This window comes from Arachis hypogaea, chromosome 15, assembly GCF_003086295.3.
Source record: "Arachis hypogaea cultivar Tifrunner chromosome 15, arahy.Tifrunner.gnm2.J5K5, whole genome shotgun sequence".
Taxonomy (NCBI): Eukaryota; Viridiplantae; Streptophyta; class Magnoliopsida; order Fabales; family Fabaceae; genus Arachis; species Arachis hypogaea.
Window position 1 is genome coordinate 132,448,788 of NC_092050.1, and position 26,621 is coordinate 132,475,408.

General features: G+C 33.5%; 2 protein-coding genes and 1 non-coding gene across 3 annotated transcripts; 1 reads left to right on the forward strand and 2 right to left on the reverse strand.

Annotated features, from left to right (window-relative positions):
- Positions 1-3,039: 3,039 nt before the first annotated feature.
- LOC140179323 (uncharacterized) lies at positions 3,040-8,923 on the forward strand. The gene is made up of 5 exons (XM_072218049.1): positions 3,040-3,129; positions 4,161-5,404; positions 6,016-6,287; positions 6,888-7,724; positions 7,968-8,923. The coding sequence occupies exons 1-5, from the start codon at positions 3,040-3,042 to the stop codon at positions 8,921-8,923; spliced, it is 3,399 nt and encodes a 1,132-aa protein (XP_072074150.1).
- A 14,093-nt stretch (positions 8,924-23,016) lies between these two features.
- TRNAP-AGG (transfer RNA proline (anticodon AGG)) lies at positions 23,017-23,088 on the reverse strand. Its single transcript has one exon. It is a non-coding gene; the product is annotated as a tRNA-Pro (tRNA).
- A 110-nt stretch (positions 23,089-23,198) lies between these two features.
- LOC112750744 (uncharacterized) lies at positions 23,199-26,472 on the reverse strand. The gene is made up of 4 exons (XM_025799569.2): positions 25,717-26,472; positions 25,201-25,254; positions 24,185-24,244; positions 23,199-23,518 (listed from the first exon to the last, which is right to left on the reverse strand). Exons 1-4 carry the CDS (start codon positions 26,023-26,025, stop codon positions 23,390-23,392), a joined length of 552 nt encoding a protein of 183 aa, XP_025655354.1. The 5' UTR covers positions 26,026-26,472; the 3' UTR covers positions 23,199-23,389.
- Positions 26,473-26,621: the final 149 nt, after the last annotated feature.

The window sequence follows — 26,621 nt, forward strand, 5'->3', positions numbered from 1 at the left end:
TTAATCTATGTTGTTTGCTTGTAACGCAGTGCTTACAAAATGGTAAGTTTACCGATTTGAGCCCAGGAATGAGATTACGTTCTACAAGAATCTTCAAGCCTCGTTCTGACATGTGGCCTAGTTTGCAATGCCATATCATTGTCATTTCTTCTTGGCTTGTTGAAGAAGCTGATACCTCTGCCTCTTGCAAAGTATCTCCCACAAGCATATATAGATTTGCTGCAATCTTTTCTGCTTTTATTACCACAAGAGCTCCTTTAACAACTTTCAAGATCCCACCTTCAATATGGGTCTTACAACCAAGTTCATCCAATTGCCCAATCGACAACAAATTCTTCTTCAAGCCTTTCACGTGTCTTACCCCTTGAAGTGAACAAATAGAACCATCAAACATTTTTATTTTGACAGTACCCATTCCAACAATTTTTAAGGCATGATCGTTTCCCATAAACACCGATCCTTCCAAGACAGGTTCATATGTACAAAACCAATCACGATGAGGAGTCATGTGCCATGTTGCTCCTGAATCAACAATCCAAACATCAGTGAGCTGTTTGCTGCCTTTAGAACCAATTGTTGCTTCGCCATACAGGATTTCTCCATCATCAGAGGTGCTTGCAACACATACTTGAGAACTTGATCCTTCTGGAACCTTCTCTATACTCTTCTTATTCCAACAATCTTTCTTGAAGTGCCCTCTCTTACCATAATTGTAGCATTTGACCTGCTTCTTACTTTGTGACTTTGGTCTACTTTGACTCCTACTAGAACCACGCTCCATTGATCTTCCTCTTGTCATCAACAAAGCCTCTGCTTGTTTTGAGTTCTCTAATCTATCTTCCTTATTCTTACGCCTAGATTCTTCTTCAAGAATCGCAACAGCCATGTCATCAAAAGAAAGATAATCAGTCAAAATATTATTAGTTAAGTTAATGATAAGCTGATCATATGAATCTGGTAGACTTTGAAGTAAGAGCTATGCACGTTCATTTTCTGCTATGGTATATTCCAACAATGAGAGTTGGGAAAATAGCGTATTTAGATTGTTGATGTGATCTGTTGCCGACATGGACTCACTCATTCGAAGAGTATAAAGTCTTCTCTTCAAGAATATCTTGTTGTGAAGTGACTTGACTTCATATAATTTGGTGAGAGCATCCCAAATTTCTTTTGCTATCTTTTTCTCTGCTACACTTGATAAAACTGAGTCAGCTAGTGCCAAGTGTAAGTTTGCAACAGCATTGTTGTCCATCTCCTTCCATTTTTCATCTGTAATTCCAGTGGGTCTACCTTCAATTGCTGTCACGCAATTGTCTTTTCTCATAATGGCTTTTATCTTCAATTTCCATATGAAAAAATTACTCCCACTGAATTTTGGAATTTCATACTTTGCTGTCATTTTTTTTAGACGGTAACTCGCAGGGAAAAAAAAATACCAATCAGTAACCTTTGGCTCTGATACCACTATTAGGTACTAGACAAATGACACAGCAAAATATAGAGATGAAAAATTAGAAATTTGTATAAAATATGGAAACAATTGAATAACTTTCTTTGAAAATTACAACTTCTCTCTATCACAAGGAGATTACAATAACACTCTCTCTTGACAAAAGGAGAACACACTTCTCTCTCTATATATATAGGAAAAAACTACTCAAAGAAATATTATGTTATTCTATCTGAATGACTTGATTGAAATGAATTAAAGAAAAACTCAATTTATAGGTGAGTCTCTTCAATATGAACCATCCGTCAATTAGAGGTATATAATTCTTCTTTTGTTTAACCATTAAAATTCTAAGATTATAAACTAAGATTGTTTATTACCTTTTATTTTATTTAATTATTATTTATTTTCTAAAATTAACTTTACTAATTTTCATAATATTCTAGTTTTGTATTATTATAAATACCTTTATGAATCCTTTTATAAACGAGTTAGTTAATTAAAGCATAATTTAGTATTCGTAATTCTTAAAATTTCTTTTTTTTTTTCCTACTTCTCCGCCGCATTTTATATTTTCTTCTAGATTTTTTTTAAGCATATGATATGAGGAAGTCATTTGTTTGTTGAGAATCCATTTTCCTCTTTGAAATGGCTAAAAGAGATTTTTAAATGATAGAAGTGATTAACTTAGATTCATATTTTAAGTAGAAAATTTATATTCGGTTTTAAACTTATTTTTTATGTCTTAGACTATATATGGACTTTTTTTAGTTTTGAAATCAGTTTATAGGATCATTAAACAAATATAACAAATAATTACAAAGAAAAAATATGTATAAAAAAATTGTTATTTATAATATAAATAAGATATATGTATATCTATTTTATTTTTCTTGTAGATGAGATGCATAATATAAAATTAAAATATAAATTCTTCCATGTTCACCTAAAAACGCTAAATAATAATGTTGCTGGTTAGAATAGTATACTTAAAAATTCAATACAAAAACAATATAAGAATAAAATGTAAAAATAAACTAAATCCAATAAAAAATTATACAATTCATCCAAATTTAAATACGTTACATAAATCTCCTTATTTTACGTTTCTACCTAAATCAAATAAATCTAATTATATTCGATTTTGTTGAGTCTAGTTTTAATTTTGGGTTATGTTATGATGACAAACATTGTTTTGGGTGAAAAGCCCAATATTGCTTAATGTGTATTTTATTGTGGCAGGCCCATTAACTATCTCACAAGCCAAACAATGTTGCTTGTTTCCTTAATGCTCCAAGTAAATGCACAAGTCCATATCCCTATTGCACCATTCAGCAATTGTAAAAGAGCCAAAGCTCATTGCACCGTTCAGCAAAGAATAAAAGGCTATGTGTTGGCAAAAGAAGAAAAGAAAGAAAAGGACATTTGTCAACATCAAGGACAGCTGGGGCTCTAGCAAAGCAACAAGACACAAGAACTCTCACCTCTCCAAGGACAAACAGTAAAGCAAATTTCAGCAAAGGAAAAGCAAAACACAAACTTGCCAAGCAGTAGAGGTAGTGGGTGAAGCTCCTCGTATGACAGAGATCATGGAGCAGGATGCAAAAGAAGAGCATGACAAGGAAGAAAGAAACACCAAGGACAGCAGAGGTAGTGGTCGAGCTACTCTAGCAGCTGAGGTGGTGAAGCAAGATGAAGAAAGGACTGCATGCCATCAAGGACAGCTCCAACGAGCAGCTGGCACAAGGAAATGGAAGAGGCAGAAATTCTAAGCAAGCTGAAGATATATATGAAGACTCTTTCCATCATTTCAAGTTAAGAAAGAGGGCACACACATTCAGAGCACCTTCTCTAACATAGAGCTGAAATCTCTTTCTTCTACTCAAGCTTAATTCTGATTTATTGTTATGGCTGTCTTGCGTCATTTTCTGTTTTGAGAAAAGGCAATTTTGTGAGGTTCAAAAGCCAAGAGAGAAAAGGCAAGAGTGATACAGAAATAGCCACTGTTTGTTTTTCTGATGTAATTTGGGTTTATGAACTAGGATTAGTTCCCCTTGCCAAGTTGGGTTAGCACTTGGTGAGAATTGAATCAGTGTAGATTCTCCTTCCAAGTTGGGATAGCACTTTGGGGTTGCTAAGATTTGGTGAAGAAAGCTTAGGGGTAGATACTAGTTGAATTAGGGAGTAATTCAATAGTATTGGTGTATGTAACCAGAGAATTATAGTGAAAATTCCACCATGGTTTGTGGTGGAGACTGGATGTAGGATTCATGGCACAAGGAATCCGAACCAGGATACATGCTGGCCTCTTTCTCCTCTTCTCTGCACTTTTAACTTTCTGCGTATGAGATTATTTCAAATAATCTCCTGCAACTCAAGCAACAGCAAAAACAGAGGTTGAAACTTTAAGTTTTAAGCCAACTTGATTCAACCCCCCTTTCTCAAGTTCAATTAGAACCATCAATTGGTATCTAGAGCAAGGTCTCAAGAAGGCAAGCTTCACAGCTTGGAGTAAAGATCCATGGCCAACAACATGAATCCCAACATAGTGGCTTTCACTCTCACTGAAGGGCAGTCCAACAACAGACCTCCCTACTTCAATGGCAGCAACTACTCTTACTGGAAAGAGAGAATGAGAATCTTCGTGCAGTCGATCGACTACAACATCTGGAAGATCATTCTCAATGGTCCAGACATTCCTACCAAATAGAATGCTGATGGAGAAGTTGTGGCAAAGGAGGACAGCGAATGGACAGATGAAGAAAAGAAGAAGGTTGAACTCAATGCCAAGGCAATCAACCTGATGCACTGTGCAATCAGCTTTGAAGAGTTCAGAAAAGTGTCAAGGTGCAAAACGGCTAAAGAAATCTGGGATAAGCTCAGACTCACTCATGAAGGCACTAAGCAAGTAAGGGAGACCAGAATTGACATGCTGATGAAGGAGTATGAAATGTTCAGTATGAAGGAAGATGAGAGCATCGATCAAATGTTCGAAAGGTTCTCAATAATCATCAACAATCTGGACGCTATGGGAAGAAACTACTCTGAAGAAACCTTGGTAAGGAAGATTCTGAGGAGTCTTACCAAGAAATGGGAAGTGAAAAGCACAGCCATCTCTGAAAGGAATGATTTGATCAAAATCACCTATGATGAGCTGAGAGGCAAGCTGCTGGCTTATGAAACCACTCACATGTCTCAAGACAAAGATGACAAAAAGAAAAGTATAGCACTAAAATCAAGAATGACAGCCCAAGGAGAAGAATCTGATGACAGTTTCTCAGATGAAGAAATGGTGCTCTTTGCAAGAAAAATGAGAAGATTACTGAGATACAAAAACAAAGGCAAAGGAAGTTCCTCATCCAAAGATGTCAAGAAAGATCAAGTCAAGTTCACATGCCATCACTGCAAGGAGCCTGGTCACTTCAAGTCAGATTGCCCTCAACTTAAGAAAGGCGAAAAATCCAAGAAAGACAAAAGGAAGGTGATGATGGCAACATGGGAGGACTTGGAGAACGACACCAGCTCAGAGAGCTCAGATCAAGAAGCTCAACTATGTCTGATGGCAGATCATAATGATGAAGATGAGGTAGATCTCTCTGACTTATCTATTGATGAACTGCACTACATTATCAAAGACATTTCTGTGAACTCTAAGAAACTCTTGGATAAGTATGCTAAATGTAAGAAAGAAAATGAGGCTTGGAGGACAGAAAATGATCTTCTTTTGAAAAAGGTTAAGGCAAATGAAACTAGCAATGAAAAGTTTTTAAAAGAAGAAAACATTGCCTTGCGAGCTGAATTAGAAAAATACAAGCTCAAGCATGAAGTTACTGCTTCCACTGATTTGATTTCTGAAAACAAAAAGCTGAATGAACAAATAAAAAATTTGAATGAAGACTTAGCAAAGTTTGTTCAAGGTTCTCAAAATCTTAACAAACTACTTGCTAGTCAAAGGTTTGTATCTAAAAAATCTGGACTTGGATTCATAGAGGAAAACAAGGCTGTCTTCAAACAAAACTTTAAAAAATCTGAAGCCTCCTCTTCCAAGCTTTTCAAACCAAAAGGATTCAGCAAACCTAAAAAATCAGTAAGCAAGAATCATTGCTACAAGTGCAACAGAAATGGTCATGATCCTCCTCAATGTTTCATCTTTCTTAAGTCTTTTGGTAATGATAATAAATTATATAAAGTTGTTCATGATTATAATGCTCTTGGGCAACCAAGAAGATTTCACATCAAAGGATCCAAATGGATTTGGATACCTAAGGTTAGTTGAAGAACATGCAGGTTCGCCTTGCATCCAAGAAGAAAATGGACATGTGGTATCTTGATAGTGGATGTTCAAGGCATATGACCGGAAGGGATACTTTCTTCATTAAACTCAACAAGTATAATGGAGGATTTGTCACTTTTGGAGATAATGGTAAAGGTAAAATAATTGCCATTGGTAAGGTTGGCAAAGATTTTTCAACTTGCATTGATAGTGTCTTCTTAGTTGATGGGTTAAAGCATAATCTATTGAGCATAAGTCAATTGTGTGACCTTGGGTATGCTGTAACCTTTAGGAAATCTGATTGTAGAGTCATAAATGAGAAAACAGGGGCAGTTTTATTTGTTGCCAAAAGAAGTGACAATGTTTATGGTATCACTCTAGATGATCTAAAAGTTCAAAATGTAACTTGTTTCTCTTCAATGGAATCTAAAAAATGGATGTGGCATAAGAGGTTAGGACATGCTAGCATGTTCCAAATCTCTAAGCTTGTAAAGAGAAGCTTAGTTAGAGGTCTTCCTAATATAAAATTTGACAAGGATATCACTTGTGATGCTTGTCAAATGGGTAAACAAATTAAAACCTCTTTCAAACCCAAGGAAGATGTCTCTACTAAGAAACCATTGGAGTTGTTACATCTTGATCTGTTTGGACCAACTAGGACTCAAAGTCTTGGAGGAAAGAGTTATGGCATGTTAATTGTGGATGACTATACTAGATTTGGCTGGGTGTTCTTTCTTGCTCATAAACATGAGGCCTTTTCTGTTTTTGAAAAATTCAGCAAAAAGATTCAAAATGAAAAAGATTCAAAAATTATTTCAATAAGAAGTGATCATGGTAAAAAATTTGAAAATCAATACTTTGAATCTTTTTGTGATGAACAAGGCATATCACATAACTTCTCTTGTCCAAGAATACCTCAATAAAATGGTGTTGTGGAAAGAAGAAATAGAAGTTTACAAGAAATGGCTAGAGCTATGTTATGTGAATATGAAATTCCCAAGTTCTTGTGGGCTGAAGCTATGAATACAGCTTGCTATGTTCTAAATAGAACCATCATTAGGAAGTTTTTGAAGAAAACCCCATATGAACTTTGGAAAGGGCATCCTCCCAATCTTAGTTATTTTCATGTGTTTGGCTGTAAGTGTTTCATTCTGAATGTCAAAGAAAATTTAGGAAAATTTGATCCTAAAACACATGAAGGGATTTTTCTTGGTTACTCCACAAATAGCAAGGCCTATAGAGTTTATAACAAGAACTCCAAAACTGTTGAGGAAACCATGCATGTCACTTTCTGTGAGACTAACATTATTCCTAGTGTTTGCTTAGATGATAGTCCAGGTTTTGAAGCTGAACTACCCAAGAATGATGAGCCAGTTCAACAAAATTCAAGTTCTCAGGAAGCTGCACCTACTAGCAACGAAAATTCCAATTCTGCAGGAGACAATTTGGAATTATCTCCTGTTGCTGCAGAAAATACTGATGCAGAGGCCATTGTTGATCAAGAGGAACCTGTATCCTCACACCAGTCAAAAAGACCAAGAGAATGGAGGTTTCTGAAAAACTATCCTGAAGAGTTCATAATAGGAAATCCATCCACTGGCAGGACTACCCGTTCATCTTTGAAAAGAGCCGAATCCACCAACCTTGCTCTCTTATCAAAGATTGAACCACAAAACATCCAAGAAGCTCTTGCTGATCCTTCATGGGTGCTAGCTATGAAGGAAGAATTGCTGCAATTTGAGAAGAACCAGGTCTGGTCATTAGTGCCTTATCCAAATGGAAAGAAAGTCACTGGCACTAAGTGGATTTTCAGAAACAAACTGGGTGAAGATGGATCCATAGTCCGAAACAAAGATAGATTGGTCGCTCAAGGATATGATCAAGAGGAAGGGATTGATTTCGATGAATCCTTTGCACCTGTAGCTCGAATGGAAGCCATCAGATTGCTCCTTGCATATGCTGCTCATTGTGGCTTCAAGTTGTTCCAAATGGACGTAAACTGTGCTTTTCTCAATGGCATAATAAATAGAGAGGTTTATATGGCTCAACCACCTGGGTTTGAAAACAAATCTTTTCCTAACCATATTTTCAAACTAGCTAAGGCCTTATATGGTTTGAGACAAGCTCCTAGAGCTTGGTATGAGAGGCTTAGCTCATTTTTGTTGAAAAATAATTTTCAAAGAGGAGCCACTGACACCATTTTATTTATTAGGAACTATCATGATCATTTTATTCTTGTGCAAGTTTATGTTGATGATATTATATTTGGTTCGGCTAATGAGAATTTGTGTGCAGATTTTGCTAAGCTTATGACCAATGAATTTGATATGAGCATGATGGGAGAACTCAATTTCTTCCTAGGCTTGCAAATCAAGCAAACTGCAGAAGGCATATTCATCCATCAAGAAAAATATGCAAAAGAACTTGTCAAGAAGTTTGGGCTGGACTGTGCTAAGCCTATGGGAACCCCCATGCATCCTAACATCAAGCTTGATAAGAATGAACATGGTAGAGATGTTGATGAGACACGTTACAGAGGGATGATTGGATCCCTAATGTATCTAACCTCCTCAAGGCCTGATATCATCCAAAGTGTTGGAGTCTGCTCAAGGTTTCAATCAAAGCCTAAGGAGTCACATCTCTCCGCTGTCAAGAGGATCATCCGATATGTACTTTGTACCACTAATTATGGTTTATGGTTTCCTAAGACTGATTCTTTTCAATTAGTGGGTTTCTGTGATGCATATTTTGCTGGGGATAGGACTGATAGAAGAAGCACAAGTGGCATGTGCTGCTTTCTTGGGAAATCTCTCATTGTTTGGTCTAGCAAAAAGCAAGCTACGGTAGCACTGTCAACAGCCGAAGCTGAGTATATTACAGCCTCCTCTTGTTGTTCTCAATTATTATGGCTGAAAACTCAACTAGCTGACTATAAATTGAATGTCTCAAATATTCCATTATTTTGTGACAACATGAGTGCTATCAATATTTCCAAAAACCCTGTTTTGCACTTTAGAACAAAGCACATTGAAGTTCGTTTTCATTCTATAAGAGAACATGTGCAAAATGGAAATTTAGATATTCAGTTTGTTAATTCTGAGGGTCAGCTAGCTGATATATTCACCAAACCATTGATAGAGGAGAGGTTCTGCAAGTTAAGAACTGAAATGGGCATTCTAACTTCATCTCTGTTTTCTTAATGTTTCTGATAATGAGATCTTTTGTGTTTTGTCTCTTGAATCGCGGTGAGATTTTTTGGCAGATGATGAGTAACCTTCATTGAGTCACTATGAAGCCTACTGGATTCAAGCCTGAATGATGAACATCTCGTGCTGGAGCAGTCTCGACATATGGGCTTTCTTTACTGAATCCAATTGAGCCCATTTCATAGTTGCTTTTTCATTTCTTTTGAAAATAAGTTTTTGGGCCTCATTTAAAATTTGTTTTCAAATCCAAACTTTATTTTGCTTTTGTTCCCATCTGCAACGTACAACAATTACAGCTGTTACTTCCTATACGTTTTCAAAGTTGGGATTTTTATTTTTTCAAGTAAAGAAAACAGCTCCCAAGCGTCGCCAAACTGATGACAGCACTGATTTTTATTTTTATTTCTTCTCCATCATGGTGCTGAGCGCAAAAGGAATCAAGTTTTGGAGGAAAATGCTCTCAAGAAGACCAAAGGAAGGATTCGCATTCTGAGGGACTTTGTGGAGGATGTTGAGGTTGGCCTCACCACATCTGACAATGAGGGGGAGGACAATGGAACCTCTGATGAATCCAACTCTGATGCCTAGCTCTTGTTATCTCATCTGCAAATATGACTTGTTTTCATTTTGAACTTGTTTATTTTATTTTTTTTGGATGACTGTAACAGACTTAAACCACTCTGCTACTTGAACTATATGCACTGGCCACTAACAAATTTTGTGCAGGTTTTTATTTCCTTTCCTCCCTTGATGACAAAAGGGGGAGAAAAGAAAAGGAATGTTAGTTTGGCTTAGGGATTAACAGAAATAGTTAAGAACAATGTTTTGTGGTGCTATGATTTATCCTGGGTTGTGCTTAGTGTTAATTGCTCTGTGCTTTCACTACTGTAATAGATTGTTTGGAAATATTGGTCTTGGCTGTTTTTAAGTTTTGTTCAGGAAAAGATGTAAGCCATGATTAAGGGGGAGCAATGCTAGCATTCAGGGGGAGCAACTCACAATCCGAATGTCATCAAAGGGAAGTGTTCTTAACTCATTATATTTCTCTTTAATTTCCCTATTTTATCATGTTTGTCATCAAGGGGGAGATTGTTGAGTCTAGTTTTGATTTTGGGTTATGTTATGATGACAAACATTGTTTTGGGTGAAAAGTCCAATATTATTTAATGTGTATTTTATTGTGGCAGGCCCATTAACTATCTCACAAGCCAAACAATGTTGCTTGTTTCCTTAATGCTCCAAGTAAATGCACAAGTCCATATCCCTATTGCACCATTCAGCAATTGTAAAAGAGCCAAAGCTCATTGCATCGTTCAGCAAAGAATAAAAGGCTATGTGTTGGCAAAAGAAGAAAAGAAAGAAAAGGACATCTGTCAACATCAAGGACAGCTGGGGCTCTAGCAAAGAAACAAGACACAAGGACTCTCACCTCTCCAAGGACAAACAGTAAAGCAAATTTCAGCAAAGGAAAAGCAAAACACAAACTTGCCAAGCAGCAGAGGTAGTGGGTGAAGCTCCTCGTATGACAGAGATCATGGAGCAGGATGCAAAAGAAGAGCATGCCAAGGAAGAAAGAAACACCAAGGACAGCAGAGGTAGTGGTCGAGCTACTCCAGCAGCTGAGGTGGTGAAGCAAGATGAAGAAAGGACTGCATGCCATCAAGGACAGCTCCAACGAGCAGCTGACACAAGGAAATGGAAGAGGCAGAAATTCTAAGCAAGCTGAAGATATATATGAAGACTCTTTCCATCATTTCAAGTTAAGAAAGAGGGCACACACATTCAGAGCACCTTCTCTAACATAGAGCTGAAATCTCTTTCTTCTACTCAAGCTTAATTCTGATTTATTGTTATGGCTGTCTTGTGTCATTTTCTGTTTTGAGAAAAGGCAATTTTGTGAGGTTCAAAAGCCAAGAGAGAAAAGGCAAGAGTGATGCAGAAATAGCCACTGTTTGTTTTTCTGATGTAATTTGGGTTTATGAACTAGGATTAGTTCCCCTTGCCAAGTTGGGTTAGCACTTGGTGAGAATTGAATCAGTGTAGATTCCCCTTCCAAGTTGGGATAGTACTTTGGGGTTGCTAAGCTTTGGTGAAGAAAGCTTAGGGGTAGATACTAGTTGAATTAGGGAGTAATTCAATAGTATTGGTGTATGTAACCAGAGAATTATAGTGAAAATTCCACCATGGTTTGTGGTGGAGACTGGATGTAGGATTCATAGCACAAAGAATCCGAACCAGGATACATGCTGGCCTCTTTCTCCTCTTCTCTGCACTTTTAACTTTCTGCGTATGAGATTATTTCAAATAATCTCCTGCAACTCAAGCAACAGCAAAAACAGAGGTTGAAACTTTAAGTTTTAAACCAACTTGATTCAACCCCTTCTCAAGTTCAATTAGAACCATCAGATTTAACAATTCTCATCTATATAACTTTTTTAGATTTACGTAAATTATGTAATTTTTTATTAGATTTGATTTATTTCTGCGTTTTACCCATAATATAATGAACATCAAATTGCGTAATATATTTATAAATTTTAAGGCTAAACTGTATAGTCACCTATATAAAAAAAAGTACTTAGCTTATAAATATAGTCACCTTTTCATTTTTAGTATAGAATAATACAAAGATTGTCTTCATTTAGAAGCACTCAAGTCAACACGGTTTTTAAATGAAGTGAACAAGATTATAATATAGTAGTTCAAGTATACTCAATTAAGTATTTGTTTATTTCATATTAGAACTTTTTCAAGGAAAAACATGATAATATGTGTTTAAAAAAATGAAAATAAGAAAGTGGGTGTGTTTTGGGAACACCTGCATATGGTGATGTAACAGACATATCTGGTGAGATCACAGCTCATAAGAACTAAGAAGGAATGGACATTATTAAAATGTGGGGGCCAATTGCCACTCCTGTTACACATCATCAGTACTGCGCATTCAGCTTTTATATATATTTTTTTAATTCTGTCCTTTTTAAAGTCATCTTTATTAGGGCAAACGAAGGGGAACAGCCTCTGATGGGGTTGGGGTTGGGGATCGGGAGATTGCAATTATGATCACGATGGTATTGCCAGATAAATTATTAGATGTTTTTTGAAATAAGTTAGGATAGGTAACCAATAATTTTTTTGAATAATATAGATAATAAATTTTAAAATTTGTCTAATTTAAATAAAATATATTATATTTTAAATTATTCATTTAAATTTTAATATTAGAATAATTATCTGTACACCTAATAAATTAAATATTTAATATATCTATTATTTACATTGTTTAATATTTTCATTATCTAAATAATATTTTCCCTTTTGAAATATATTCCAAGAGTGTTATAGAAGTTTTACAACTATATATTTGTTTAAACTAACAGTTTTTCACACAATCAAATTTAAAATATTATTTAATAATATCTTTTCTTAATACAGCATTATTATTTATATATAAAAAAATTATTTATATACTAAAATTAACTACTAAAATTAATTATTATATATTCGTATAATTTAATTTTTTTAATATATATTTAATATTTTAATAAATATATTATATTTTAATAACTTATTTTAACATACACCTAATATAATTATTAGGATAAAACACTTACATAAACTAAACTAATGTCAATATTACATAAATTATCCAAATTAAATAACGTTATATGAATGTCTCAAACCATATTTTTATACAAGTCGAATTAAATTAATTCAAATTATACAATATAGTAGTAAATCGAAACACATTGATTCGAATTAATATGGATCAATGTAAATTGAATCAGCTTGATTCGATTTAAAATTATTTATTTATTCTATATTAACTTTAAAACATAAATATCAATAAGGAAGTTGAATTCAAATAAAATATTAAAAAAATAAAAATAAATAGGAATAAAAATTCAACTTTTGTGTTTTAGTTTAAATTTCAGAAAATCAACATTTTTATAAACTTATGAATTTAAAACAAAACATTAAACGATTTCTAAAAATTCATTAAAAACTATCCTTTGACTTATTAGCATCTAAAAATCATTACCTGGACTTTTGATATTGAAAAAGTTAGGGTTAAATACGATTTTGGTCCCTAAAGTAGGGGTTAAAATTTTATTTTGTCCTCAGCCTTTTTTTGGCTACAAAATAGTTCCAAAAGTTTAACTTAGTTTTAAAATTGTCCTTCAAACTAAAATACCCTTCCACTTCCCCTCAAATTCAACTAGAAACAAAGCAGAAATCACAGCAACAATAAAACAACAACTAGAAGCAGAAGAAGAACAAGAACAACAACACTAGCAGGAACAATAATAAAATTAGAAACAAAATTAATGTAATCAGAAGTATAAACAGAATCAGAATCAGAGTGAAACAGAAACATAAACAGAAGCAAAAACATAAAAAAGATATCGAACAGAAGCATAAACACAAAGAAAGACCCAATGTAATTAGAAGCATAATCAAAAGCAAAATCGGATGACTATCTAGTGGTACACGGCAGCAAGAGCAACTCCAATGAAAGGCCCAACCCAAAAAATTAACTGTAATGAAGAAAAGGAGATATGAAATTCAGAAAGAAATGAGTGCAAAAAAAAGCGAAAAATGAAGAAGACATACCTGATCATTCGTGCATGGTCTCTGTTGAAGATGATGGCAGCACCAAGGCTCCTAGCTGGGTTAATCCCAGTTCCAGTGATAGGAATAGTTGCCAAGTGGACCAAGAAGATAGAAAAATCGATCGGAAGCAGCGGTGACCGGCGAGGAGCAACGACGACCGGTGACCGAGCGCGGAGGAGAAGTAGAAATGGCGAGCAGTGAGCGGCGCACGACGTCCACTCTCCCAGATCTGTTGGCGTCGATGTTGTGAGGAGCAACTATGAGGACCCAACGACGAGGAGCAGCGGCGGCGGCGAGATCCAGGAGCAGCGGCGGCGGACTCCCTTCCCCTTCCCTTCCCCACCATCACTTTCCCCTCTTCTTCCATTAAAAACCCACCTCCCCCAGCGTGATTATCCCTTCCCCTATTCCGCAGCCTTTAACTCGTTTTTCTTTTTTCTTTTTTTTTAATTAGGGGTAATTTGGTAATAAAAATTAAAATTTTGATGAAAAGGACGATTTAAAACTAAGTTAAATCTTTGGAACTATTTTGTAGCGAAAAAAAGCCGAAGACGAAATAAATTTTCAGCCCCTATCTTAGGGACGAAAATCGTACTTAATCCAAAAAGTTAATATAAAGTATAACCCTTCAAGGTAGCATAGGAGTTAAAACTTGAATTTTTTTCCGAGTCAAAAGTAATAGATAGTTATAAATTATAAAATGACCAACTATATTTATACAATATGTAATTTGAGAAATAATTAAAAATACAGTATAAATATAGTTGGTCAAATTATATACTGTATAAATATAGTTGGTCATTTTATAATGTATAACTATCTGTTACTTCTGATTCTAAAAGAGTTCAAGTTTTAACTCTTATGCTACCTTGGAGGATTATACTTTATATTAACTTTTTCAATATCAAAAGTTCCGATAATAATTTTTTAGATGTTAATAAGTCAAATGATAATTTTTAATAAATTTTTAGAAATCGTTTAATGCTCGGTTTCAAATTCATAAGTTTATAAAAGTGTAAATTTTGAAATTTGAACTAAAACACAAAAATTGGATTTCTATTCTTATTCATTTTGATTTTTTTGATATTTTATTTGAATTCAAATAAGAGATACTTTCTTATTCATATTTATGTTTTAAAGTTAATATAGAATAAATAAACAATTAACTTGCAGGTAATTTAATTATAATGTAATTTGAATCAATATGTTTCAATTTACTATTATATTATATAATTCGAATGAATTTAATTCGATTTATATAAAAGTATGGTTTGAGATATTCATGTAACATTATTTGATTTTGATTATTTATGTAATATTGGCATTGCCGCATTGGTTTGATTTATGTAAGTGTTTTATTCTAATTATAAATAATCCAATAGTTGTATTTATTTTTATTTTTAAAATTATATGTTGTTTTGATGACGTATCAAATCAATTTCAAAATTCATAAAATTTCTTTAGATTATTCTTGTAGTGAAATGTTGAAATTTAACCATCAAATCATTTATAAAATTTGTTGTGCATAAGAAGCTACTCAACCATAAAAAATAAAATTATGTATTTTTATCTTTATATTTTTCTTTTGGTTAAAAACACACCTTCATAGCTGTTGGATCTTAAAAATTGATAAAATTAAAATTAACAAATAAAATGAAAAGCAATAAGATTGCTCGAGTATCATATTTTAAAATAAAATCATAAAAAAATATATACATGTTATTTGATATAAATATGTTTTATTAATGTGAGAGCCATTACAACCCGCATGTAAAATTTCAATGTTAACTTATATATAGGATAAAACATAATATAATTGTACATAAAAAACTGAGTAAAATGTATAATAATGCCCAATTTTCAAAGTATAACATGTGATAACATGTGGAAGAGCAATGTCCAAACTCAATGCTAACCATGTTCGTCGTAGTTAGATTTAGCGATGATCTAGTCGAATCGATTAATTAATGTGTTTGCAATAATTAAGTCTTGTACAAAAAACACACTTTCGTGCCATGTCCAAATTTTCAATAGATATGGAAGATATGGTCTATCAAATCTAGATTCTTCCAGCATTGTAATCATTATAAAAATTTGGATAGCAGGGGATGACGACGTCTGTGCTAGTGGGTGAGGGTACTGATGGAGGAGAAAGACAACCTGAGAAGAAGCAAGAGAAAGCTTAGAACTGATGGAGACCATGAGTTCACTCAAACGGCCAGGAGAGAGGAGATTGAGAAGATGGTGGAAGCTCCATCCACTAAGAGGTCCTATGCCAACTAACATGCTAAAAGGTCCAGACTGTGTATGACACTGACTCGGAGGAAGAACAGTACAAAAACTTTTGGTTAAAATGATAATATTTTGGGATAATTACCGCAGTTTTAATTATCATTATACTCAAAAACGGTATTTTTCTAAAACGTTATAATCTGAAGTGCCATTTTGGATATTATGACAGTTTATTTAAAAACCGTCATAATTATTATGATTAAAACAGTAGTTTTTGTAACGTTTAAATGGTAGTTTTTATAGTTTAACGTGGCGGTTAGAAACCGTCATAATCATTGAATTAAAATGGTGTTTTCTTTGTTTAAAATAGTAGTTAAAAATCGTCATAATTACTAGATTAAAATGACATTTTTTCGTTGTTTCAAATGGCAATTGAAACCATCATTTTTACCGAGTTAAAATGATAATTTTATTCGTTTAAAATAACATTTTAATCGTTATTTTACCTTATTAAAATGTGATTATATGTCATTTAAAGTTTATTTTTACCAAATTAAAATAATAATTTTTTATCGTTTAAAATAGTGACTAAACACTACAACAAAAATTACTTTTTAGCGGTAAATTTTTAATGGTAATAATACAATGGCTAATATTTCTCTTATTTAACCTATGTTTTTGTGGCCATTCACTATAAGAAAAATGTTGAATACTATCGGAATTATCATCGGAAAAACGAATAAAATTTGATGGTAAGTTCATTACCGATAAATTTACCGATGGAAGGAATCTGACGGTATAAACATTGCCGGTAACCAATTATCGTCGGATTTTTTTGTCCGACGGTAATTACTGTCAGACTCTGCGACGGATTACCTGCCCAAAAAACTATTTGGTTATTGGCGGATTTTTTGGAGGTAACGTTGGCGCCACAATATCATGTTTCCTGCACTATTACCGTCGGATTATGTCCTCGGTAAATCAAACGGTAATGTCAATTTTTTTAATTTTTTTCTTTTTGTTTTTAATTTATTATATGAATTTATTTTTCATACAATTAGTGTTCAAATTATAAATAATAGAAACTAATTATGTAATATTAAATATCAAATGTTCAAATAAATTAAAAGTCAAATAAATCAAATACAATGAAACAATAAAACAAAGCCCTGATCACTAAAGATCTTGGTAGTCGTCATCGTCATTCCCGTGGTCCTTTTGAGGCGGCGGAGAAGGTGGTGATGTCTATGTCCCACCAGTAGTACCTCTACCACCCGAAGTGCCGCTACCACCGTCGCGCATCTGAGCCTGGCACACCGCTCCATCCGCTGAAGCCGCTCCAACTGCTCCCTCCACTCCAGCCTGAGGTCATCCGTGTCCGTCACGCGTGTGAGGATCTTCTGATACCTCTTCCAAGTCTCGGTCAGCTCCAAAGTCTGTTCGTGAAGACTCTGGGTGAGCTCCTACACCTGCAGCCTCAAATCAAAGCCTTCCTCAGGATTGACAGTTTGACTAGGGGCAAAGGCGGATGATGGCCTCAATTTGGAGGTGCGGAGGTTGTTAGCGAAGAACAACCCCAGCCCGTATACGCAGTTCTTATACGGCACTAAGGCGGTCTTGCGCCAAACTGCATTGGGATCGACGACTGAAGTAGCGGAGCCACTGACGTCCTCCACTTCGGTAAGATTGCTGAGTTGCGGCTTCCTGTCTCTGCGTATAGGACTCCTGTGTAATACATGTTATTATGATTAGGATGACACTATACAGTTAATTGAAAAGTTTATATCACAATATCAGATGTTTACTCACATAATGATATGTGAACTGTTGATCAGCAAATCTCTCTTTGTTCTCCTTCAAAATGTGGGTATACTTGAAGGTCTTAACCAATGTCGTATTATGATCCAACAACTTCGACTACATATGTTGCATTGAAACAATATATTAGGATGTCTACTAATGATATGTCAAAGAATTTAACTAAGTTAATAACAAAATTAGAAAAGCTACATACTAGTCGGGCCTTAGTCTTCATGAAGGTCGCTGAGTCACCGGTATACTTGGACGACTTGGCCGATGCCCTGTTAGCTTTATTTGTGAAACGCCGATGCTTGAACCCCTTATCGGTCTCGTGGTATACGTACAGAGCCTTCTTAATTTCCAGGGAGAGCCAGGTAGTGAGGTGATCGTGCTTCTCATGTACATCCTCCAGCATCTGTTGCAGCTGCCTACCCATTTGATGGTCTTATATCTTTCTGATAAGGGCATCATGCTCCTTTTCCCATATAAAGAGAAGCTACACAAAGAAACTTTAAAATTAGTTCATCAAAATATATCGTATTAAACAAAATAGAATATATAAACCAGCTAATAGGGTTTGACTATATTAAGCTTTTACCGCCCACTTCTAAAATCATCGCTCTCTGGTCTTAGTGGGGATCTTCTTGTAGCTCGGCCATGGATGGTTGTACATCAGCTTGATGACATTGGTCATCTCCTGAGTACATGCGTTATTGTTTGGCGCAAACCTATCAACAATTTACAAACAAACTAATATGGCAATATAAATTAAAACTTCAGAAGCAAAGAACTATAATATATAGAGTTTTTTTTATAAATTTCGATAGAGTTTTATCTATAATTGGAATGTGCCACAAACTCTATCCATCAACAATTAACTTAAACAGCACCAATTGTCAAAAGTCAATGAACAACAGTCAATAATCAAGGAGCAACATCCATAAATCCACTAAAACTAGAATCAATAATAAAAAATCAACAATCAGGATATATCAAACACTTTTAACACATAAAAGACTTAAAAGTAGTACTTACGTCGTTCAGCCATCAGGCCAAATCGTCAACCGTATGATGAGAGGTGGCGGAGGGGCATCAGGTGGCTGGCTTCCGTGAGAGGATTCTGGCGCCGCAGCGTCCGTCGCTGGAGGTGGCGTTGTCAAGACAGTGGGCTGCTGAGCGGATGGAGGCAGCGTTATCACCGTAGAGGCGGGACGTAATTGGGGTTAGGCACCATGATGAACGGCTTTTCTGATGCACCCGTAATCTGTGACGTTACTGGGATAGTTGAATTAGAGGGAAAGGATCCATAATTCCCAGGGGTACTGGTAGAAACCCTCCTTCTACTACAACCACGACCATAACCACTAGGCTAATCCGTAATACCTCTACCTATCGCCATGTCTACAAAGAGCATACCAATTAAAATGTGCTAAACATATTCACAACATCATTCAAAATACTTAATTAAAATACACTACGTTAAACTTAGTTAAAAAAATACGTTATCTGTTGAAATCAAATAAAACAAAAGAGGTAAGTGCACATTCCTCTTTTATTTATTACTATAAGTAGTAGATAATTTTTGTTAAAAACATACAAAGTATTTTTAAAATATAGAAATACTAGACAAATAATTTTTTTTAACCAAGTTCAACCAAATTAAATTTATGTACCTCCATTTTTTCTTTGTATGTTCTTCTTCTTCTAAAAAAAATAAGAAAAAGCTACAACATTTTTTTATGTGCGCAATTCTTTTTCAACGTCGTTGTTATTGTCATCGTTGTCTTCTACTTCTATTTCTTCCTGCAAAAAAGAGTAAGAAAAAACTACAGCACTCTGTTTTATGTGTGACGTTTAAGAAAATTCGGTGACAAATTTAAAATTTTCTGTTACTATTAAAAAATCCCAGTGCTATTTTTTCCAAACAACTCCTCCTCCTCATCCTCCTTCTTCTTTTCATAGTTTTTCTTGTTTCACACTCTCATAATTCTTATTGTTTTACCCTCTGAGAAGAATAAAAATATAAAAAGAAAAAAATTAAACAAAAAGAGAAAAAAAGAAAAAGAAAAAATTATGAAACTTTTATTTTATTGTTTAATTTATCCTTTTTGACAATAAACACAATAACTTTTAAAGGAAAAAGACATAAATTTTATAAATAAAAACATAGAAATTCTGCAACAGAAAAGAAAGAAAGACGAATAAGAAAAAGCAAAAAAGATTGCATCATTCTATTTTATGTGTCATAGTTAAGAAATTTTGGTACTATTTTTCTGTTTTATGTTTTTTCCAAATAACTCCTCCTCCTCATCCTTCTTATTTTCATAGTTCTTTCTGTTTCACACTCACATACTTCTTGTTGTTTTATCCTCTAAGAAGAATAAAAATAAAAATAAAAATAGAAAAAAAATAAAAAAAAATAAATAAAAAGAAAAAATTATGTAACTTTTATTTTATTTTATTTTTTGGTTTATCCTTTTTGACAATAAATAAACACAAATTTAAAAAAAAAAACGTAACTTTATAAATAAAAATACAGACATTCTTCACGAAGAAAAAAGAAAGAAGAAGAATAAAAATCCAAAAAAAAAAAAAAAAACTATAGCATTAAGTCCAAAACCTTAAAAAATTTTGGTGTCAAAATTTAAAACTTCTTTTGTCAAAGTTAATAACTTTATGTACCTTTAAAATTTTCAGTGCTGTTTTTTATGGGAAGAAGAAAAAGTGTGATTTCATGTGCATGTCTATGAGAGATTTATGTTGGGTTTAAACAAATTTGATTGGACTTAGTTGATAAAAATACTTAGATATGTAATAATTAGTATTTTTATTTAAATTAAATAAATATAAAATTTACGAAGATATATAAAGTATAAAATAATTACATAAATACACACTCGATTATTAGGAGGATTTTGAAAATTGAACACATTTTGGGTATTGAAACTCCAATCTGTGTCAAAAGAGTTAAATGAGGTCTCAGTACCCGAGATACATGCAAAAATAGAAATATGAGCTCAGTATCCGAGATATACACTTGGTGACTCAGTACCCGAGCTGGTCATTTTTTATTTCAATGGTGTTTTTGATAGAACATATGGGTATGAGTTTGATCATAGTGTTAAGGCAGTTGGTTATGGTACAAATAAAAATGGTACTAATTATTAGATGGTTAAGAACTCAGAATGGGGTGAGGGAGGGTACATAAGGATGAAAAGAGGCATATGTACTCGTCTTGGATTATATGGAATGGTCATGGATGCTTTTTATCCCATTGCATAACTGTTTTCGATGAATTCAAGTTTTTCTGACGAGTATGTTATTTATTTTAGGTTCCAATGGTATTTATATATGGTTTAATTATTCTGTTGGTCCTTATAGTTTTGCGAAATTTTCAATTAGGTTCCTATACTTTTTTTCTTTTTAATTGAGTCCTTGCACCAATTTTTTTTAATTGGGTCCCACACTTTTTTTCCCTTTTATTTAGGTCCCTATACCAATTCTTTTTTTTAGTTGGGTCCCTATAAAATTAATTAGTTAAGCCAATTACTACTAAGAGGGACTTAATTGAAAAAAAAAATAGTGCAGGGACCCAGTTAAAAAGAAAAAAAGTATAGGGACCTAATTAAAAATTTCACGAAACTATAAGGACCAACAGAGTAATTAAACCTTTATATATTAAAAAAAATATTTTTATTTTATTAATAAATAATAAATAAATTAAAAATTAATATTTTAGAAAAAAGTAAGGTCTTTTTATAAATAATGAATAGGTATATTTATTTTTATTAAAATAAATTAAATTATTAATTAAATATACTCGTATTATTATACTGATTATTTATGAGTACTGACAAATTATTATATTTAATTATTTATACTCGTATATTTGATTATTATACTCATATATTTGATAATTTATAATTAAATTATTTATGATTATTTTAAAAGAGTACTATAATAAAATTATTGTCTCTTAGATATTATTGTGTGATATTATTATATTAATTTTATATTGTATAGATACTATTTTTCCATACCAATATAGAAGATTGCCTTATTAGATTAAGCATAGTTATCAAAACCAAATCGATGATCGAACCCGTCAAGCTACCGGATTACTGGATCACTGGTTTAACTGGTAGATTATTGGTCGAACCGGTTAACCCGGTCACTAGTCAGGCTACTGGGTCACTGGATCATTGCTCACGTACAATTATTTTCATGTGAAGTTGATATTTAAAAACCGTTAGATGATTTGACAAGTTTGACTAAATTATCATCTGACAATTTTCAACTATCAACTTCATATTAAGACAAATGTATGTGAGTCTTTACCTATTATTATATACTACAAGTATTTATTAAAAAAATAAATAAATTGTGATTAATAAATTTTTTTTGTTTATCTTTTTAATTTGTATTAAATATAAAATTATAGTTAAACAAAATATAATTAATTTAAAAATGAATGACTTTAAAATTAAAATAAATTGAATATAAGTAAAATAAAATATCCTATATGTATTATAATTTGTACTTATATTATTAAGAAGCATTGTAGCTTGGTGGTCCTATCAACTTTGTTACTTCCTTCAGGTAAGAGGTTCGAACCCAAGCACGCTGGTGCGTCGTAGGTTCGCCTTCAACTACGACCGAGCAGTTCGGTCGGACCGATCTTCACGGGTTTGATCGGTTCGTGTCAGTTCTCTACCTTAAGCAGTTGGAACCTTGGACCGGACCGGTATTGAATCTATTTCATTGGATTTTCGGTCGAATCGATTGATCCAGTCCGATTTTAATAACTATGAGATTAAGTATACGTATAAAGTGTAGTCAATTTATTTTTATACACGTATGATTTATTTTAATAATGTCATTTTTTAAATTAATTTTGTAGTGCTCATGAATAACTAATACAACAATACAAGAATATTTGTTTTTATTAAATTAAATTAAGTTATTAATTTAAATTATAATCATCCAAATTCTAAATGAAATATTTTTATAAATTTAAAATTTAAAATTATTTGAATTAAATTGGATGAGCACATCTTAAATACTGAGTCACCAATTTGCGTATTGTGCATGTCTCGAAAACTAAGCCCATATTCTATTCTTGCATGGATCTTGAGACTGAGACTCCATTTAACTCTTCTGACATAAATTGTATGTGGCCAATTCTGCATTATATAATTACACTGTATTTCATATATTTTTATAAATTTTATATTTATTTAATAAAATAAAAAAATTCCAACACCTAGCAAGACTCTTTAAAATGTGTTTATTATAAAATAAATTATACAATATTTAAAATAAGAACTAATTTACAAATTTTTAAATAGTAAAAATTTGATAAAATTATAAAAATCAATCAAGTAATTAAATCTTATCATTATTTTCAAGAAATAAAAGAAAAACAAAACAAAATAAGAATGGGGGCATTCCGAGAATTGAACTCGGGACCTCTCGCACCCTAAGCGAGAATCATACCACTAGACCAAATGCCCACTCTCGTAATATCAATAATTTGAGAGTTTTTCCAATAATAGAAAACATATCGCGCTATAAGCCCAGTTAATGGTTTAACACATCAAACTTATAAACAAAATATGCTGTATGTGCCAAAAATAAGATCGAACACTACATTTAGTTGTTGCCAAATTATGTCACGTTCAACTGTGCATGCTACATTCGGTCAGCAATATGAAAGTAGGCTTTTACAAGGAAAAATAAATACACACTTTTTTTTCTCTTCTAATTTTTAGATGCATTTTCTCCATCTCCGGTGTTCTTAAATAACACACTAGTTTATTCAGCTGCAACATATTCTTCATCAAAACTCAGATTCAGTGTCTGTAATTTGAAACCCGAACCTTGTATTGTTTCCACCAAACTAGAAGCCACACCTGTTGCTTGGACAGTTGTCTGCTTCTTCAACTAAACAAACATCATAGAAATTCACCATTAATGATTTTTGATATAGAAGCAGATTCTATGTGCAATTTTTTAAAATAAAACAGAAGGTACATTCTAAATTGTTTTCAAGACATAGAATGGGTTCCTCATATTGAAAAGCTAAAAATAAAGTGTATGGCAAAGGTTACTATTGGACCAGTCATCCTCATTGGCCCAACGGAAGCAAAATCAGGCCCAATCAGATTAAATCATCTTTATATCTCCCCACCTCTCTTTCTTCTAGAAGTAGTGACTCATATCTATGATTCTGAAGAATGATATACACAACAAAAATTCATAATACACAGTTTATTAATCTTTCTTTCTCCGCCCATTGTCTTAGTAGTTACTAACCCAAACAATTATAATTTAACACCTATTGGGATGAGTCATTTCAAATTAATTGATAGTATAGACTGATTGATATATGAAACTTTTCAAAATTTTGGTTTTAAGCAGAGCATATTTGTTCCAGAAAATATATTAAAGAAAAAAAAATCCATGAGCATAAATTTATGGAGTTCGTCATTTTGTAGAATATTTCATCTTTGCATTACCTGCACTTCCAGGATAACACTATAAGAGTAGATTAAATTCTTTGAAATTTGAGTTTATCACTGGAATCCTTTTGGCAATATTAGAGTATACCTCTACAGTTGCGAGTCCCTCAAGAACCTGAACCTTCAAACTTGCAACACCCTCTATGTCCTGCCCAAAAAGAACTAGACTTAAGGAAATTGAAAAGCAGCATAAGTTCAATTAAGCCAAATTTCACAAAGACAACGGCAACATGACTAAAGAAGAAAGAAGACAAGTCACAAGAGTCCCCAGCAAATTATTTCCTGGGAATATAGCTTAACAAAAGTCGCTAGGTGGTATGGATTTCTTTCCAGAAATTGTAACAAATCTGCAATATAACCACTCACAGAAAAGGAAGGAAATGTTGAATGCAAAGAGAGAAAAAGTTCAACCAAAACACAAGCAACTTCACTTGCTTTTCCTCTCTTACCCCATATTACAAATTTACATTTGTTCCGCAATGCATATGCAGAATCTAAAACATTCATGAAATAACTGTTACAAATTCCAGCTAGTTCACCTGCATTGGCAAATCAATTTTTGGTACAACAGTGTGTGCATCATGAGCTACTTTTCAGAATACCAGAACGCTGCTATACAATTACATAAATGACAACGTTATTTCACATTTTTATCCAATTCTGTAGAATGCATTAGACCCTATAACTAGAGGAAGAGACATGGTCCAGCATAAATAGAAAGTCCATGTCTGACACCTCTATCTACACCCTCCTTAATTTCTTCATCATCATCCTTTTATCATATCCTCAATCAAAGATACACACAATTTCTAAAACATTATTTTAATTTACAATTGAACACAACATGCATTGGAATTGGGATTAAAAACCATCACAAATGTTTGTCATACTTCCTACCCTCCAACATCATTACAATTTATAATCACCCAACAAAAACTGATATGGTCATTCTGAGAAGAAAATAACAGATAGTTACTTCAAAAGCATATTCTAATTATAAGTATTATTGCTACTACTGCTACAGGGAATCCAAAGAATAAACACATACAAGGAAATACGTCAAATCAAAGTAATAGAACAATAAAAGAAAGTTTTCGGATGCACCTCTAAGGCCTTGGATACGGTTGGAATGGCTGATTCACTCATTGTTCCCTCTGCCTTCAAATTTGCGAAATGCAGACAGTTAGTCTCAAGAAAGAAGGAACAATTAAAAAAAAAAAGGAACACAACTACAATTAGTAGTAACCGAAAGTTACTAAACACTCGAATAGACTCAGATTTTACCAGTTTAGTTCCCTAAATTGAGTTTAGGAGTGAAATTGTATTATTAAAGTGTGTAATCTCTCAAGTTTGAAAACCTTGCTGAAGATGTAATTGCACAAACAGTCAAACACAACCCAGCCATTGAATGCTCAAATTAGTACCCAAAGTTCACCAAGAAAAAAAAGTATTGATTGAGTGAACACTACTAGTAAAGAACAAAAATTGGAGTCACAAGTTAAAGGCGCATCAACATAACTAGTTAAATTAACAGGCAATGTTCCACTCCAACTCTAGAATTTGAAATTAGGGCATTCTAACAAAAGCACGGGAACTGGATTGGGGTGCGTGTGTTGATACCTGAAAAAACATGGTGAGAGTATCAGACGGAGAAACGGGAACAACAACGGGTTGTTGTTCGGTGGTGGCTTCTTCTTGTTGTTGCTGTTGTTGAACCTCTTCTTCAACAGCTTTGGTAACGAATAACCACCTACTCCTACGGTTGTTGTTGGTGTTGTTGCAGGTTGTGCGTGCCCGCCGAGGAAGAAAAAGCTTGGAATTTTGGAAGGGGAAGAAGGTGCGAAAAGCAAGTGAAGAAGAAGAAGAAGAGGAAGGGGTGGGGAGTGTAGAAGAAGAGAAAGGAATGGAGTGAAAAGAGAGTGTGGCCATTGTGGCAAATTCTCAAACACTGAACGCTCCCTGAGGACGTTATTTGCCACTGGGCACTGGGTGGCGTCACCCTATCTGTCTATCCAGTATCCGCACACAAACACACTCACAAGCAAACGACGCTAAATACAGCACTCTCAAGGGGCAAATTGTGGTAGAAAAGATATCAGTACACCGAATAGCGAATAGGATTGACTTTTATATAAAAATTGTTGTAATATAAATAATTAAGGAAGATATAATAAATATAAAATAAGAAAGTGTAAATTAGTATAAGAAAGAGAGATTAGTATAAGAGAGAGAAGAAATTGTTGTTATTGATTGATTGTGTGTAAAATGTATCAGAGGATACTTGCTATTTATACATGTAAAGTGATTCCACTTTCAACCTTCATTTATTGTTTTTTGTCTTGTAAAGAGATTCATTCAGTCTTAAGAATGAAATCCACCTAAGCTATACGTGGTTATCCATCTTTATTACAACACTCCCCTTGGATGACTATTCAGGATTATTGCCTCGTTAAAACCTTACTAAAGAAAAATCCAGTGGGAAAAAACCTTAATGAAGGAAAAAGAGTACAATATCCTTTAGTGAT

Bases quoted from the DNA above. Each gene is read 5' to 3' on its own strand.
- LOC140179323 (XM_072218049.1), top strand. From the start codon at position 3,040: ATGGAGCAGGATGCAAAAGAAGAGCATGACAAGGAAGAAAGAAACACC. The intron at 3,130-4,160 runs GTGGTGAAGCAA...CCTACCAAATAG, and splicing joins GAGCTACTCTAGCAGCTGAG to AATGCTGATGGAGAAGTTGT. The intron at 6,288-6,887 runs GTAAACAAATTA...TGAATGTCAAAG, and splicing joins TTGTGATGCTTGTCAAATGG to AAAATTTAGGAAAATTTGAT.
- LOC112750744 (XM_025799569.2), bottom strand. From the start codon at position 26,025: ATGGCCACACTCTCTTTTCACTCCATTCCTTTCTCTTCTTCTACACTC. The intron at 25,255-25,716 runs GTATCAACACAC...GCAAATTTGAAG, and splicing joins CTCTCACCATGTTTTTTCAG to GCAGAGGGAACAATGAGTGA. The intron at 24,245-25,200 runs GTGCATCCGAAA...CTTTTTGGGCAG, and splicing joins CCGTATCCAAGGCCTTAGAG to GACATAGAGGGTGTTGCAAG.